This window comes from Pristiophorus japonicus, chromosome 1 (assembly GCF_044704955.1).
Source record: "Pristiophorus japonicus isolate sPriJap1 chromosome 1, sPriJap1.hap1, whole genome shotgun sequence".
In the NCBI taxonomy this organism is placed as follows: Eukaryota; Metazoa; Chordata; class Chondrichthyes; family Pristiophoridae; genus Pristiophorus; species Pristiophorus japonicus.
In genome coordinates, this window is record NC_091977.1 from 226,519,379 (window position 1) to 226,534,675 (window position 15,297).

Sequence of the window (15,297 nt, forward strand, 5' to 3'; positions counted from 1 at the left end):
GTCGTAGGACACCAGTATGAGTGCCCACTGTTGAATTCGCGCCGAGGCGTTGGCGTTTATTGCCTTGCTCTCGGATAGGAGGGACGTGAGGGGCTTGTGGTCGGTTTCTATCGCGAACTTGGCCCCGAAAAGGTATTGGTGCATCTTTTTGACACCGTACACGCACGCGAGCGCCTCCTTCTCTACCATTCCGTACCCGCGCTCCGCCCGCGAAAGTGACCTGGAGGCATAAGCTATGGGTTGTAATTTGCCCGCACTATTGACATGTTGCAAAACGCACCCGACCTCATACGCTGACGCATCGCATGTGAGAACTAGCTTTTTACCTGGATCAACGAAAGTCAAAACACTGTTGGAACACAGAAGGTTGCGTGCCTTATTAAAGGCGCGTTCCTGGGCGTCCCCCCAAAACCAATCGCACCCCTTCCTGAGTAGCACGTGGAGAGGCTCCAACACCGTGCTTAAGTTCTGCATAAAGTTCCCAAAGTAATTGAGTAGCCCGAGAAAGGCGTGCAGTTCTGAGACATTCCGGGGCCTGGGTGCCAGGCGAATTGCTTCTGTTTTGGACTCTGTTGGGCGGATTCCATCAGCGGCAATCCTTCTGCCCAAAAATTCAACCTCGGGTGCGAGAAACAGGCACTTGGATTTCTTGACTCATAGGCCTACCCGATCCAACCGCTTTAGTACTTCCTCCAAATTACGGAAATGGGAGTTGGTGTTCCTGCCCATGATAAGTATGTCGTCTTGAAATATAACCGTCCCCGGGATGGACTTGAGCAGACTCTCCATGTTGCGCTGAAATATGGCAGCTGGCGACCTGATGCCGAATGGGCATCGATTGTACATGAAAAGGCCTCGATGTGTGTTGATGGTGGTGAGTAGCTTGGATTCCTCAGTCAATTCTTGCGTCATATACGCAGATGTGAGGTCTAATTTTGAGAAAAGTTTACCTCCAGCCAATGTGGCAAATAAGTCCTCCGCTCTGGACAGCGGGTACTGGTCCTGTAGGGAGACTCTGTTTATGGTAGATTTGTAGTCCCCACAGATTCGTACGGATCCATCAGGCTTCATGACTGGAACGATGGGACTTGCCCAGTCTCTAAATTCCACAGGTGATATAATGCCTTCCCGCAGAAGCCTGTCTAGTTCGTGTTCAATCTTTTCCCTCATCACATAGGGTACAGCTCTGGCCTTGTGATGGACCAGTCTAGCATCCTGTGTGATGTAGATTTTGACTTTGGCCCCTTTGAAAGTGCCCACACCTGGCTGAAAGAGATGTTCAAATCGCTTTATAACTGTTGAGCAGGAGATCCATTCCTCTAATGACATGGCATGGACATCATCCCATTTCCAGTTTAGTTTTGCCAGCCAACTCTCCGGGGACAATCCACAGGGGAAGTCGGTTTACTGTCCCTTTGTGTGTGACAGAGAGCATGGCGCTGCCGAGGACTGGTACGATTTCTTTGGTATAGGTCCTTAGTTTGGTGTCGACCCTTGTGAGTTTTGGTCTGTCTCTTTTATGCGGCCACAGTTGTTCAAATTGTTGAACGCCCATGAGAGATTGACTCGCTCCTGTATCCAGCTCCATGTTGACAGATATCTCGTTGAGTAGGACCCTCATCATTATAGGAGGCGTCCTGTCGTAGGAGCAGCGGCCATTGATCGTGTTGACCCGCTGTACATCGGTGTCCCGGGTACTGTCCCCATCGTCTTCTGGTCCGCTTTCCGACCCATCCGATTCGTATACCAGCCGAACTGCCGTTTTTTTGCACTTGCGGGCCAAATGCCCTGTATATTCACAGTTCCTGCAAACAGCCTGCTGAAATCGACATTCCCTTGATGAGTGCCCACCCCCACACCTCCAGCACAGACTGCTTGCAAAGAATGAGCTGTGTCTGGCTGATCTCTCTTGAGCTTCTCTCAGTTTGTAGTTGATTGCTCGCATTGTGGGTTGATGAGGTGTGAACGGCCATTCCTGTGGCCCTTGATGGCTTCTGTTGTCCCTGCTTGCTGTCGAAAGCCTGTTGTACTGGTTTTGTCTGTGTGTGGGGGTAGCAGCTTTTCTAATGCTGTGAACTCCTTGTTCCATTATTTCGTTAGTTGTCGTAACTGCATTGTAAATCAACCTGGTTTCTTCTTCCCCTACCAAGAATGTCTGTGCAACCAGTGCTGCTGCCTCTAAGGTCAGGTTCTTGGTCTCTGAGCTTTCGGAATATGCCTGCGTGGCCTATTCCTTCAATGAAAAAGTCTTTCAGCATTTCTCTCCTCAGTTCATCGGAGAACTCACATAAACTAGCCAACCTCCGAAGTTCCGCCACGAAGTCGGGTATGCTCTGGCCCACACAGCGTCTGTAGTTGTAGAACCTGTGTCTGGCTATGTGTAGGCTGCTCGCTGGCTTCAGGTGGTCTCTTACCAGTGTGCTCAATTCTTCAAACAACTTGCTTGCTGGTTTCTCAGGTGCCAACAGATCCTTCATTAAAGCGTATGTTTTCGAGCCACAGCTGGTCAAGAGATGGGCTCTTCTCTTGTCTGCCTTATCGTCGCCTAACCAGTCTTTGGTTGTGAAGCTTTGCTGGAGCCTTTCTATAAAGTCCTCCCAATTGTCTCCCACATTGTACTTTTCATCTGATCCGTTGTTCGCCATTCTGTGGATTCTGTAATCCTGTAACCCGTCGCCACTGTAAAGTCCTGATCCTCAGTACAGATTCACACGAGGCATGTAGTGAAGTCAAGGTCACTCTGGGCCTGCACCTTTTATTTCACAGCTCTGGAATGCTGCACTTGCCTGAGACCTGTGCTTATATAACTATCTCTTGCAAGTGCATCGCCGGTGGTAAGGTATGCTGGTGGTTACAGGTCATATCTTATTACAGTCATGTATAGCATGTTAGGATACAGTTATATATAATAATGTAAGATACATGACACATATCAGTTACAATACACCAAGCCTTATTCATTGCATCATATTGTAATAATATTGGGCAATTTTCCTTCAGCTTACAGTCTGTAAATCTGACCTAAACGTGTTTACTTTCTAATTTACTTTGCCATTGAGTTTATGCTTTTGTCGAGAGGCGCTGACTGAACATGAGCCAAACAAAGAGAATATCTGAGGCCATTGTGTGTGATGGTTGTGGGTGATGAATTAAAAGTGGAAATCTGATTACGTTCCAGAAAAGTTCCTAAATGCCCAATGTGTTCTCCTTCTATTGTGTTTTGGCATTTTCAGACATTTTTTGGCTGGAAGGATTTGTATTATGATTTATATTTATAAAGGGAATTCACAAAGGTTTAAAAGACATTGTGCATTGGAAGGGTTGTAGTATATTTAAGCCTGATGATAAGCTCATCGGTGAGGGACATTAAGGGCTAGATTTTAGGCTTTTCTGTTTTTGGGGCGAAAACGGAGGCGGGGCGGGAAAGTTACCGGCTGGGAATAGTTTGCGATTTGGTAAGGAAGTTTCGGCATCTGGGCCCTGCTTCAGGGGGCACAGCGCTAAGGGAGGCATTGTACACTTTTTGTGGTGCAAGGAAACTCCTGAGCTAAAGTGCCAGGCCGCATGCACTCCGAGAGAGGTCGGTTGGGTGGGGGGAGGGGGGGGGGGGGGGGGGTGGGTGGCGGGGGTGGCGGAGTGGAGAAAAAAAAAACATTCCCAAAACACTGCCAACACAACACAAGTTGCTAAAAAAAATTATCGAACAAACCCTCGCACTTACCTTTGGAGCACTTTACCTTCCTCTGTTCCGCTGGCTATTCTGGATTGCACTGATTTCCCAGCTGGTCATTGCAGGCGTACTTCTGGGCGGACGGATCGGGCAAAAGTCCAAACTACTGCCGGTGTTGCAACCGGAGGCGTTGCACACCCGGCACAGCTCTTCCCGGCGGTGCTGCTCAGCGCTGCCACAAAACCGGACCGGAGGATCGCGACGGGGCGCAGGAGACCTGAATGCCGCCTTTCACACCTCTCCAGGGCGAAACCCGGAGCGCAAAGGACCGGAAAATCCAGCTCATAGCTCATTGGTGTATATGTAGCCCGATTCACTTTCAAGGAATCCACCTTTGGTGGAGTGGAGGAAAGGAGGGGGACGGGGGTCTGGAGGGGCTGGACTGTTGTGTGAAGTAGATACAGTCTCAGCCAGTCTAGCTTAAGAGAGCCATATAAACAGTGAAACCAAACTCGGAGGGGCAGTGCAATTGGATGAGGCGGTTCAGAAATTAAAATGTGTTTTAACTGCACCGATAATTATATGCAGGGAACTTTAGTGTTCTTTTATTATAATATATAATATGAAGTGCTTGGGAGTGGAGAGTTCAGTGAATATACTGCTTGTTGCGCAAGGAACTCATCTGTACCTGGATGAGTAGAAATTGGTTATGGCTCATTTTCAGGCAGTGCGCGCCCCAATCGGGAGGCCCATAGATCATCTATAATTGGGCGGTGGACCTCATTTCAATAAGTCAGCACCCCAGAGGCAGCTCAGCTATTTGATGCGGCAGTGGGCCCCAGCTAAGTCCCGGAGGTGTGGGGTGGGGGTGGGGATTGAGGCCAGGTGACAGAGCAGCACAATGTGCCGACTGCCTGTTTGATGGTGAATTAGAAGCAGGTGTTGGAGCCAGGACATTGGTGCTGCTTATCACTGTGGGCCATTCTGCCCATTGGATAACATTGCAGCCTGCCTGGGGGAGCTGGTGGATTAGCAAGCCTTTGAGGGTGCAGGCAGACGTGCTGTTACTGGCAGTGCTAGCTCTACGGGGCGCAGTTTTGTACCTGGCTGTTTGGTGACTTGGTTGCTGTGTGTAGTCATTTCCTGGTAGGATTACTTTTGCCGGTAAGTATGAGTGGGAGGACAGATGGGCACATTCTGAACTGCCTGGCATCCATAAGAACATAAGAATTAGGAGCAGGAGTAGGCCATGCGATTCAATAAGCTCATGCTGATCTTTGACCTCAACTCCAGTTTTAACATAGTAAAACATCTCAAGGTGTGTCACAGGAGCGATTATCAAACAAAATTTGACACTGAGCTCCATAAGAAGATATTAGGACAGGTGACCAAAAGCTTGATCAAAGAGGTAAGTTTTAAGGAGTGTCTTAAAGGAGGAGAGAGGTAGAGAGTCGGAGAGGTTTAGGGAGGGAATTCCAGAGCTTAGGGCCCAGGCAGCTGAAAGCAGGGTTGCCAATGGTGAGGCGATTAATGTAGACTATAACTGGGCTGCTGGGTTGCTCCTGATGTTGGGGTACAATTGGACTATTTTATCTGTGCTCAGGTTTCCCTCATTTACCAACAATCCTTTACTGCCCTGTTAACAGCTGGGCAGGTTTGCTATAAAGTTCAGACTTCAAAGCAAAAAAAACAATGGTTTCCAAAATAATATCTTAGATTATTTGTGAGAATTTTTCATTAACATAAAAGAAATCCCATGTCTAATTAATGACACATTGAACGCATCATTAATTAGATGTGGGAACTACTCTGAGCTGGGACAGCTCACTCCCACCATCACTGGATTAAATTCCAAGAATCTGCAGGTTACAAAGGGCAGTAGAAATCAGGCTTTGCAGCTAACCATGCAAGTGCATAGGTTCGTAGATAATATCCGCACTATGGCCATTCCCTGTGGCCTAGGAACTGGTAAAAACAGATTCTAGTGTCACTTCTAGATTGTGTTTATACTACCATAAAACTCTTTAGAATGCTCCCATCTGTGGGGATTCCTCACCAAAATATGAATATGGAATGTAAATCCTACAAGCATAACATCTGTGTTTCCTCCCTCCCCTCCCATTGCACTCCAGGATTTACTATCATTTTACTTCCAGTTTCTTCTTGCTATTTGTCTGGCATAGCCGGGAGTGATATGCAGATAGGGTGAAATGATGAGGGGTTGGGAGGAGGCTTGTGTGGAGCATAAACTCCGGCACGGACCAGTTGGGCCGAAAGGCCTGTTTCTGTGCTGTAAAAGTCTATTTAAATTCTATGTTTGGGCCTCACCCCTTGCTGGAAGTTACACATTTGTGAACATTAGCTGTGGAATACCAGAACTGAGAGGGAGCAACTAACAGGAAGCTCTTGCTGATCAAACTCTGCATGCTTTTGGTCTCCACATTACAAAAAGAATGTAGAAGCACTGGAGAAAGTGCAAAGAAAATGCTATCCAAGGATGATGCCAGAACTGAGAGGTTATACTTGTCAGGAAAGACTGAACAGGGTGGGATTCTTTTCTCTGGAAAAGAGAAGGCTGAGCAGTGAGCTGATAGAGGACTTCAGAATTGTGAAAGGTATGTGTAGAGATGATCATTCCATTTGTGGGTGAGACCAAAATGAACAACAGCAGTTCGTGTTTATATAGCACCTTTAACGTAGTAAACTATCCCAGGGCATTTTGCAGGAGCGATTATCAGACAAAATTTGACACCGAGCCACATAGGGAGATATTAGAACAGATGAAAGAGGTAGGTTTTAAGGAGCGTCTTAAAGGAGGAGAGAGAGGTAGAAAGGACGAGAGGATTAGGAAGGGAATTCCAGAGTTTAGGGCCTAGGCAATAGAAAGCTGAAAACAGAGGTCTTAAATATAAGAAAGTCACGAATCAATCCAAGAGGGAATTCAGGAGAACCATCTTTACATGAGGGAGAAAGGAATGTAAGAGTATGCTGATGGGGTGAGATGAAGTAAGGGTGTGAGGAAGCTGGTGTGGAGCATGAACACCTGTTTTTGTGCTGCACCTGTTTTGTCCCTCTCTGCTCTCGGGTCCTGCTGCTGGGACCCATGTACACAGAATCGGGGCAAAAACATTAATGTAGGCAGTTGAAAAAAGTAAACATGCTGCTTTCCATGACATTGATCTGATGAGCACAGAGTGGACCGTGTTGCGGCAACTCACATTGTAGTCCAGAATACTGGCAACTTCAGTCCCGACAGAGGTGCAGTGTGAACCTACTACAAGTTCTCGTTGTGAGATCATCCAAATGGCTTATCGATGTCTTAACTAATGAGAACCATTCTCGCCTTTTAATTTAAAGATAAATAAATATAAGTTGCAATGTAAACAATGGTTTCAGAACTTGGGAACTTGTTTTCCAGTGCCTAGTTGTAATCTGATGGCACAAATTTTGACAGACCGTGTTGAATTTTTTTTTTCTTTTGCCATATACCAGCTGAATAGTTTCAGCGCAAATAGTGGGATGCCCCCCCACAGCTTGACATTTGTACACTGGTATCCATAGTAACATGTATTCCTAAGAACGGGACAGATTCCCCCTTAACGGGTGTGCACAGATGACCACAGTCATAGAATCGTACAGCACAGAAGGAGGCCATTTAGCCCATCGTGTCAGTGCCTGCTCTCTGAAAGATGAGTCCCACTCTCCTAGATTTTTTCCCATAGTTGTGCAAATTTTTCCCTTTCAGGTAATTATCCAATTTATGTGTCAGCTATGGCTCAGTGCGGCACTCTCGCCTCTTGAGTCAGAAGATTGTGGGTTCGGGTCCCACTCCAGGGACTGAGCACAAAAATCTAAGCTGACACTCCCAGTGCAGTACTGAGGGAGAGCTGCACTGTCGGAGGTGCAGTCTTTCAGATGAGACGTTAAAACCGAGGCACCATCTGCTCTCTCAGGTGGACAAAAAAGATCCCATGGCACTATTTCGAAGAAGAGCATGTGAGTTATCCCCAGTGTCCAGGCCAATATTTATCCCTCAACCAACATCACTAAAAAAAGATTATCTGGTCATTATCATGTTTGTGGTACAATTCAAAAGTGCTTCATTGGCTGTAAAGCACTTTGGGATGACCTGAGGTTGTGAAAGGTGCTATATAAATGCAAGTGTTTCTTTTCAATTCCTTTTCGAAAGTTACTATTGAATCTTCTTCCACCATCCTTTCAGGCAGTGTGTTCCAGATCATAACAACTCCCTGCATAAAAATTATTTTCCCATCTCTCCTTTGATTCTTTTGCCAATTACCTTAAATCTGTGTCCTCTGGTGACTGACCCTCCTGCCACTGGAAACAGTTTCTCTCTATTTACTCTATCAAAACCCCTCATGATTTTGAACACCTCTATTAAATCTCCCCTTAACCTTGCCTGCTCTAAAGGGACCAATCCCAGTTTATAAATTAACAATTTTTTTATCCCCATTAACAAGTTGCATTACTGTTCATCTGTCTCCATTACCAGGTTGCCTTTGTGTCCTAGATTTTACAGATTGTAAGTTTGCTCAGGTTATCTAGTGGAAGTTTCCTGCAATATGCGTAAACTGATTGATTTTGTTTTGTGGAGCTGCTTGTATTTTCTAGCGCGTATGAACCCGAGAGTGACACTGTGACTTGGAATTTCTTTCTTATTTACAGGTGATCCTTTCGGGAATTCTGGGGTTAACAACATGGAAAAGGCCAATGCTGCTTCTGGTAGGTGCACTTTGATATTCTCTCTCGCACGTTTTCAGTTTGTGTTCTCCACATAAGCCATGTACTGAATAAGCAAGATATTCACAGCATAGAATCATAGAATAATACAGCACAGAAGGAGGCCATTTGGTCCATCATCTCTGTGCCAGCTTTTTGAAAGAGCTATTCAATTAGTCCCACTCTTCCCCTCCGGTCCTCCCGCCCTCCCCCTCCCCACTCCCCCCTCCCCCCGCCAACACCCTGCTCTTTCCCCATATCCCTGCAAATTCTTCCCCTTCAAGTATCCATTCAATTCTCTTTTAAAAGTTACTATTGAATCTGCTTCCATCATCCTTTTCAGGCAGCGCATTCCAAATCATAACATCTCTCCATCAAAATTTTTTCCTCATCTCACCCCATTGCCCTGCAAATTCTCCCTGTCTGCTAAACAGCCTTCTACCATTACTCTCTCTTTTTGTCCCTCAGCCAATTCCGTATCCATGCAGCCACCCTTTAATCCCATGGGCTTCAATTTTGCTAACAAGTCTGTAATGTGATAGTTTATCAAATGCCTTTTGAAAGTCCATATACACAACATCAAACCCACTAACCTCATCCACCCTCTTTGCTACTTCATCAAAGAACTCATTCAAAGAAAGCATCTTCAAGCATCTCACTTAAAGACTTGATTCTGGAGTTAGTCAGGTGTGTGTACTCTTCCTCTGAGGATCAATTCATCCTTCAGCATATACCGAACTGATTCAGTTCTTTTAAGTCTTTTCTGTGAGGAGCACGATCCATTGTTGCAATTAATGGTGTATAATTTTGTCAAATCTTTATCTGATAATCGCTCCTGTGAAATGCGTTGGGATGTTATTACTACGTTAAAGGCATTATCTAAATGTAAGTTGTTGTAATAAGGTACACAGATCAGAGTGTTTTCAGCTGTCTAGGCCCTAAGCTCCGGAATTCCCTTCCTAAATCTCTCTGCTTCTCCACCTCTCTTTCCTCTTTTAAGACGCTCCTTAAAATTTACCTCTTCGACCAAACTTTTGGTTATCTGCCTTAACATCTCCTTATGTGGCTCGGTGTCAAATTTTATCTGATTACGTCCCTTGAAGCACCACGTGACGTTTTTACTACATTAAAGGTTTTATATAAATATGGGTTGCTGTTATAAGATACACAGATCAGTGCAGCGGCAGGTCAGAATGTAAAGGTAAGAGTTTGGTAAGTGGGAGAGTTTGGGCAAGTGGGAGCAGGAGGAGTTGCTTTGTCTTGTTTTCCCCACCAGTGCTGACTCCCCGACCTGGGAGGAAACAAAAACAAAGTGTGACGTCACAGCAAGAGGGTAAGTGATTGGCTGGTTGATTGGTGAGTAGTTTTTCTTTTTTCCTTATCTTGTCAGTAAGAGTCCTTTGGCATTGTTGCCAAATTAGGTTACTTTAAGGATTAAGTCATGGCAGGAGAGCCCAGACCCGTGTCATGCTCCTCCTCTGCCATGTGGGAAATCAGAGATGTTTCCAGTGTCCCTGACGACTATGTGTGCAGGAAGTGTATCCAGCTGCAGCTCCTGTTAGACCGCATGACGGCACTGGAACTGCGGATGGATTCATTCTGGAGCATGCGCAATGCTGAGGATGTCGTGGATAGCACATTCAGTGAGTTGGTCACACCACAGGTAAAGGTTACAAAGGCAGATAAGGGATGGGTGACCATCAGGCAGAGCAGGGGTAGGAAGGTAGTGCAGGAGTTCCCTGCGGTCATTTCCCTCCAAAACAGATATACCGCTTTGGATATTGTTGGGGGAGATGGCTCACCAGGGGAAGGCAGCAGCAGCCAAGTTCATGGCACTGTGGGTGGCTCTGCTGCACAGGAGGGCAGGAAAAAGAGTGGAAGAATTATAGTGATAGGGGATTCTATTGTAAGGGGGATAGATAGGCGTTTCCGCGGTCGCAACTGAGACTTCAGGATGGTATGTTGCCTCCCTGGTGCAAGGGTCAAGGATTTCTCGGAGCGGCTGCTGGGCATTCTGAAGGGGAAGGGTGAACAGCCAGTTGTCGTGGTGCATATAGGTATCAACGATACAGGTAAAAAGAGGGATGAAGTCCTACAAGCTGAATTTAGGGACCTAGGAGTTAAATTAAAAAGTAGGACCTCAAAGGTAGTAATCTCAGGATTGCTACCAGTGCCACGTGCTAGTCAGAGTTGGAATCGCAGGATAGCTCAGGTGACTACGTGGCTTGAGGAGTGGTGTAAGAGGGAGCGATTCAAATTCCTGGGACATTGGAACCAGTTCTGGGGGAGGTGGGACCAGTACAAACCGGACGATCTGCACTTGGGCAGGACCAGAACCAATGTCCTAGAGGGAGTGTTTGCTAGTGCTGCTGGGGAGGGTTTAAACTAATATGGCAGGGGGATGGGAACCTATGCAGGGATACAGAGGGAAATAAAATGGGGGCAGCAGCAAAAGGTAGAAAGGAGAATAGTAAAAGTGGAGGGCAGAGAAACTCAAGGCAAAAATCAAAAAGGGCCACATTACAGCAAAATTCTAAAGGTACAATGAGTGTTAAAAAGACAAGCCTGAAGGCTCTGTGCCTTAATGCGAGGAGTATTCGTAATAACGTGGATGAATTAACTACGCAGGCAGCTATTAACGATTATGAAATAATTGGGATTACGGAGACATGGCTCCAGGGTGACCAAGGCTGGGAACTCAACATCCAGGGCTATTCAACAGTCAGGAAGGATAGACAGAAAGGAAAAGGAGGTGGGGTAGCATTGCTGGTTAAAGAGGAAATTAATGCAATAGTAAGAAAGGACATTAGCTTGGATGATGTGGAATCTGTATGGGTAGAGCTGCAGAATACCAAAGGGCAGAAAACGCTAGTAGGAGTTGTGTACAGACCACCAAACAGTAGTAGTGGGGTTGGGGATGGCATCAAACAAGAAATTAGGGATGCGTGCAATAAAGGTACAGCAGTTATCATAGCTGACTTTAATCTACATATTGATTGGGTTAACCAAGTTGGTAGCAATGCGGTGGAGGAGGATTTCCTGGAGTGTATTAGGGATGGCTTTCTAGACCAATATGTCGAGGAACCAACTGGAGAGCTGGCCATCCTAGACTGTGTGTTGTGCAATGAGAGAGGACTAATTAACAATCTTGTTGTGCGAGGTCCCTTGGGGAAGTATGACCATAATATGGTAAAATTCTTTATTAAGATGGAGAGTGACAGTGTTAATTCAAAGACTAGAGTCCTGAACTTAAGGAAAGGTAACTTCGATGGTATGAGACGTGAATTGGCTAGGATAGACTGGCAAATGATACTTAAAGGGTTAACAGTGGATAGGCAATGGCAGACATTTATAGATTACATGGATGAACTTCAACAATTGTACATCCCTGTCTGGAGTAAAAATAAAAAGGGGAAGGTGGCTCAATCGTGGCTAACAAGGGAAATTAGGGATAGTGTTAAATCCAAGGAAGAGGCATATAAATTGGCGAGAAAAAGCAGCAAACCTGAGGACTGGGGGAAATTTATAATTCAGCAGAGGAGGACAAAGGGTTTAATTAGGAGGAGGAAAATAGAGTATGAAAGGAAGCTTGCAGAGAACATAAAAACTGACTGCAAAAGCTTCTATAGATATGTGAAGAGAAAAAGATTAGTGAAGACCAATGTAGGTCCTTTGCAGACAGAATCAGGTGAATTTATAATGGGGAACAAAGAAATGGCAGACCAATTGAACAAATACTTTGGATCTGTCTTCACTAAGAAAGACACAAATAAACTTCAGGAAATACTAGGGGTTCGAGGGTCTAGCGAAAAGAAGGAACTGACGGAAATCCTTATTAGTCAGCAAATTGTGTTAGGGAAATTCATGGGATTGAAGGCCAATAAATCCCCAGGGCCTGATAGGCTGCATCCCAGATTACTTAAGGAAGTGGCCCTAGAAATAGTGGATGCATTGGTGATCATCTTCCAACATTCTATTCACTCTGGATCAGTTCCTATGGACTGGAGGGTAGCTAATGTAACACCACCTTTTTAAAAAGGAGGGAGAGAGAAAACGGGGAATTATAGACCAGTTAGCATGACATCGGTGGTGGGGAAAATGTTGGAATCAATTATTAAAGATGAAATAGCAGCGCATTTGGAAAGCAGTGACAGGATCGGTCAGCATGGATTTTATGAAAGGGAAATCATGCTTGACAAATCTTCTAGAATTTTTTGAGGATGTAACTAGTAGAGTGGACAAGGGAGAACCAGTGGATGTGGTGTATTTGGACTTTCAAAAGGCTTTTGACAAGTTCCCACGCAAGAGATTAGTGTGCAAAATTAAAGCACATGGTATTGGGGTAATGTATTGATATGGATAGAGAACTGGTTGGCAGACAGGAAGCCGAGAGTCGGAATAAACAGGTCCTTTTCAGAATGGTAGGCAGTGACCAGTGGGGTGCTGCAGGATTCAGTGCTGGGGCCCCAGCTATTTACAATATACATCAATGATTTAGATGAAGGAATTGAATGTAATATCTCCAAGTTTGCAGATGACACTAAGCTGGGTGGCAGTGTGAGCTGTGAGGAGGATGCTAAGAGACTGCAGGGTGACTTGGACAGGTTAGGTGAGGGGGAAATTGCATGGCAGATGCAGTATAATGTGGATAAATGTGAGGTTATCTACTTTGGTGGCAAAAACAGGAAGACAAAATATTATCTGAATGGTGACAGATTAGGAAAAGGGGAGGTGCAACGAGACCTGGGTGTCATGGTACGTCAGTCATTGAAGTTTGGCATGCAGCTACAGCAGGCGGTGAAGAAGGCAAATGGCATGTTGGCCTTCATAGCTAGGGGATTTGAGTATCGGAGCGGGGAGGTCTTACTGCAGTTGTACAGAGCCTTGGTGAGGCCACACCTGGAATATTGTGTTCAGTTTTGGTCCCCTAATCTGAGAAAGAACGTTCTTGCTATAGGAGTACAGCGAAGGTTCACCAGATTGATTCCTGGGATGGCAGGACTGACATATGAGGAGAGACTGGATTAACTGGGCTTGTATCCACTGGAGTTTAGAAGAATAAGAGGGTATCCATAGAAACATATAAAATTCTGACAGGATTGGACAGGTTAGAGGCAGGAAGAATGTTCCTATTGCTGGAGAGTTCCAGAACCAGGGGTCACAGTCTAAGAATAAGGGGTAAGCCATTTAGGACCGAGATGAGGAGAAACTTCTTCACTCAGAAAGTGGTTAACCTGTGGAATTCTCTACAGCAGAAAGTTGTTGAGGCCAGTTAAAAGTTGTTGAGGCCAGTTAAAAGGGAGTTAGATATGGCCCTTACGGCCAAAGGGATCAAGGGGCATGGAGAGAAAGCAGGAAAGGGGTACTGAGGTTGAATGATCAGCCATGATCTTATTGAATGGTGGTGCAGGCTCGAAGAGCCGAATGGCCTACTCCTGCACCTAATTTCTAAGGATAGAATTGTTAATGCATTATGCGCAACACATCGAATTACATAGAATTTTATAGCACAGAAACAGGCCATGTCGGTGTTTATGCTCCACACAAGCCTCCCCACAGCTCTTTCCATCTTACCCTATCAACAAAGGGAGCCTCAAACAGGTCTTGGGCCCCCAATTTACACATTCAAAGAGCCTAACTCCTGTTTCAGGCATATATCGGCGCCTTTACCAATATGGGTGGGCGGAAAAATTCCACTGCGGAATAGAAACATAGAAAATAGGTGCAGGAGTAGGCCATTCAGCCCTTCGAACCTGCACCACCATTCAATATGATCATGGCTGATCATGCATTTCAGTACCCCATTCCTGCTTTCTCTCCATACCCCTTGATCCCTTTAGCCATGAGGGCCACATCTAACTCCCTTTTGAATATATCTAACGAACTGGACCCAACAACTTTCTGTGGTAGAGAATTCCACATGCCCACAACTCTCTGAGTGAAAAAGTTTTTCCTCATCTCGGTCCTAAATGGCTTACTCCTTATCCTTAGACTGTGACCCCTGGTTCTGGACTTCCCCAACATTGGGAACATTGTTCCTGTATCTAACCTGTCCAATCCCATCAGAATTTTATATGTTTCTATGAGATCCCCTCTCATTCTTCTAAATTCCATTGAATACAAGCCTAGTCGATCCAGTCTTTCATAATATTCAGTCCTGTCATCCCGGGAATCAGTCTGGTGAACCTTCGCTGCACTCCCTCAATAGCAAGAATGTCTTTCCTCAGATTAGGAGACCAAAACTGAACACAATATTCCAGGTGTGGCCTCACCAAGGCCCTGTACAACTGTAGTAAGACCTCCCTGCTCCTATACTCGAATCCTCTCGCTATGAAGGCCAACATACCATTTGCCTTCTTCACCGTCTGCTGTACCTGTCCAACTTTCAATGACTGATGTACCATGCAGCTCCCCCTTTACCAATCTGTCACCATTCAGATAATAATCAGCCTTCCTGTTTTTACCACCAAAGTGGATAACCTCACATTTATCGACATTATACTGCATCTGCCATGTATTTGCCCATTCACCTAACCTGTCGAAGTCACCCTGCAGCCTCTTAGCATCCTCCTCACAGCTCACACTGCCACCCAGCTTAGTGTCATCTGCAAACTTGGAGATATTACATTCAATTCCTTCATCTAAATCATTAATATATATTGTAAATAGCTGGGGCCCCAGCACTGAACCCTGCGGCACCCGACTGGTCACTGCCTGCCATTCTGAAAAGGACCCGTTTATTCCGACTCTCTGTTTCCTGTCTGCCAACCAGTTCTCTATCCACGTCAGTACATTACCCCCAATACCATGTGCTTTAATTTTGCACACTAATCTCTTGTGTGGGACCTTGTCAAAAGCCTTTTGAAAGTCTAAATACACCACATCCA

At 45.5% G+C, this 15,297-nt stretch overlaps 1 protein-coding gene across 1 annotated transcript in view; it reads left to right on the plus strand.

Moving 5' to 3' along the window:
* The window catches only part of fam189a2 (family with sequence similarity 189 member A2), a 159,302-nt gene that overhangs the window by 15,439 nt on the left and 128,566 nt on the right, over positions 1 to 15,297 (plus strand). Inside the window, exon 2 of the mRNA XM_070887276.1 lies at positions 8,357 to 8,413. Within this exon, the coding sequence (XP_070743377.1) occupies positions 8,357 to 8,413 (57 nt within the window). The remainder of the gene's footprint in view (positions 1 to 8,356; positions 8,414 to 15,297) is intronic.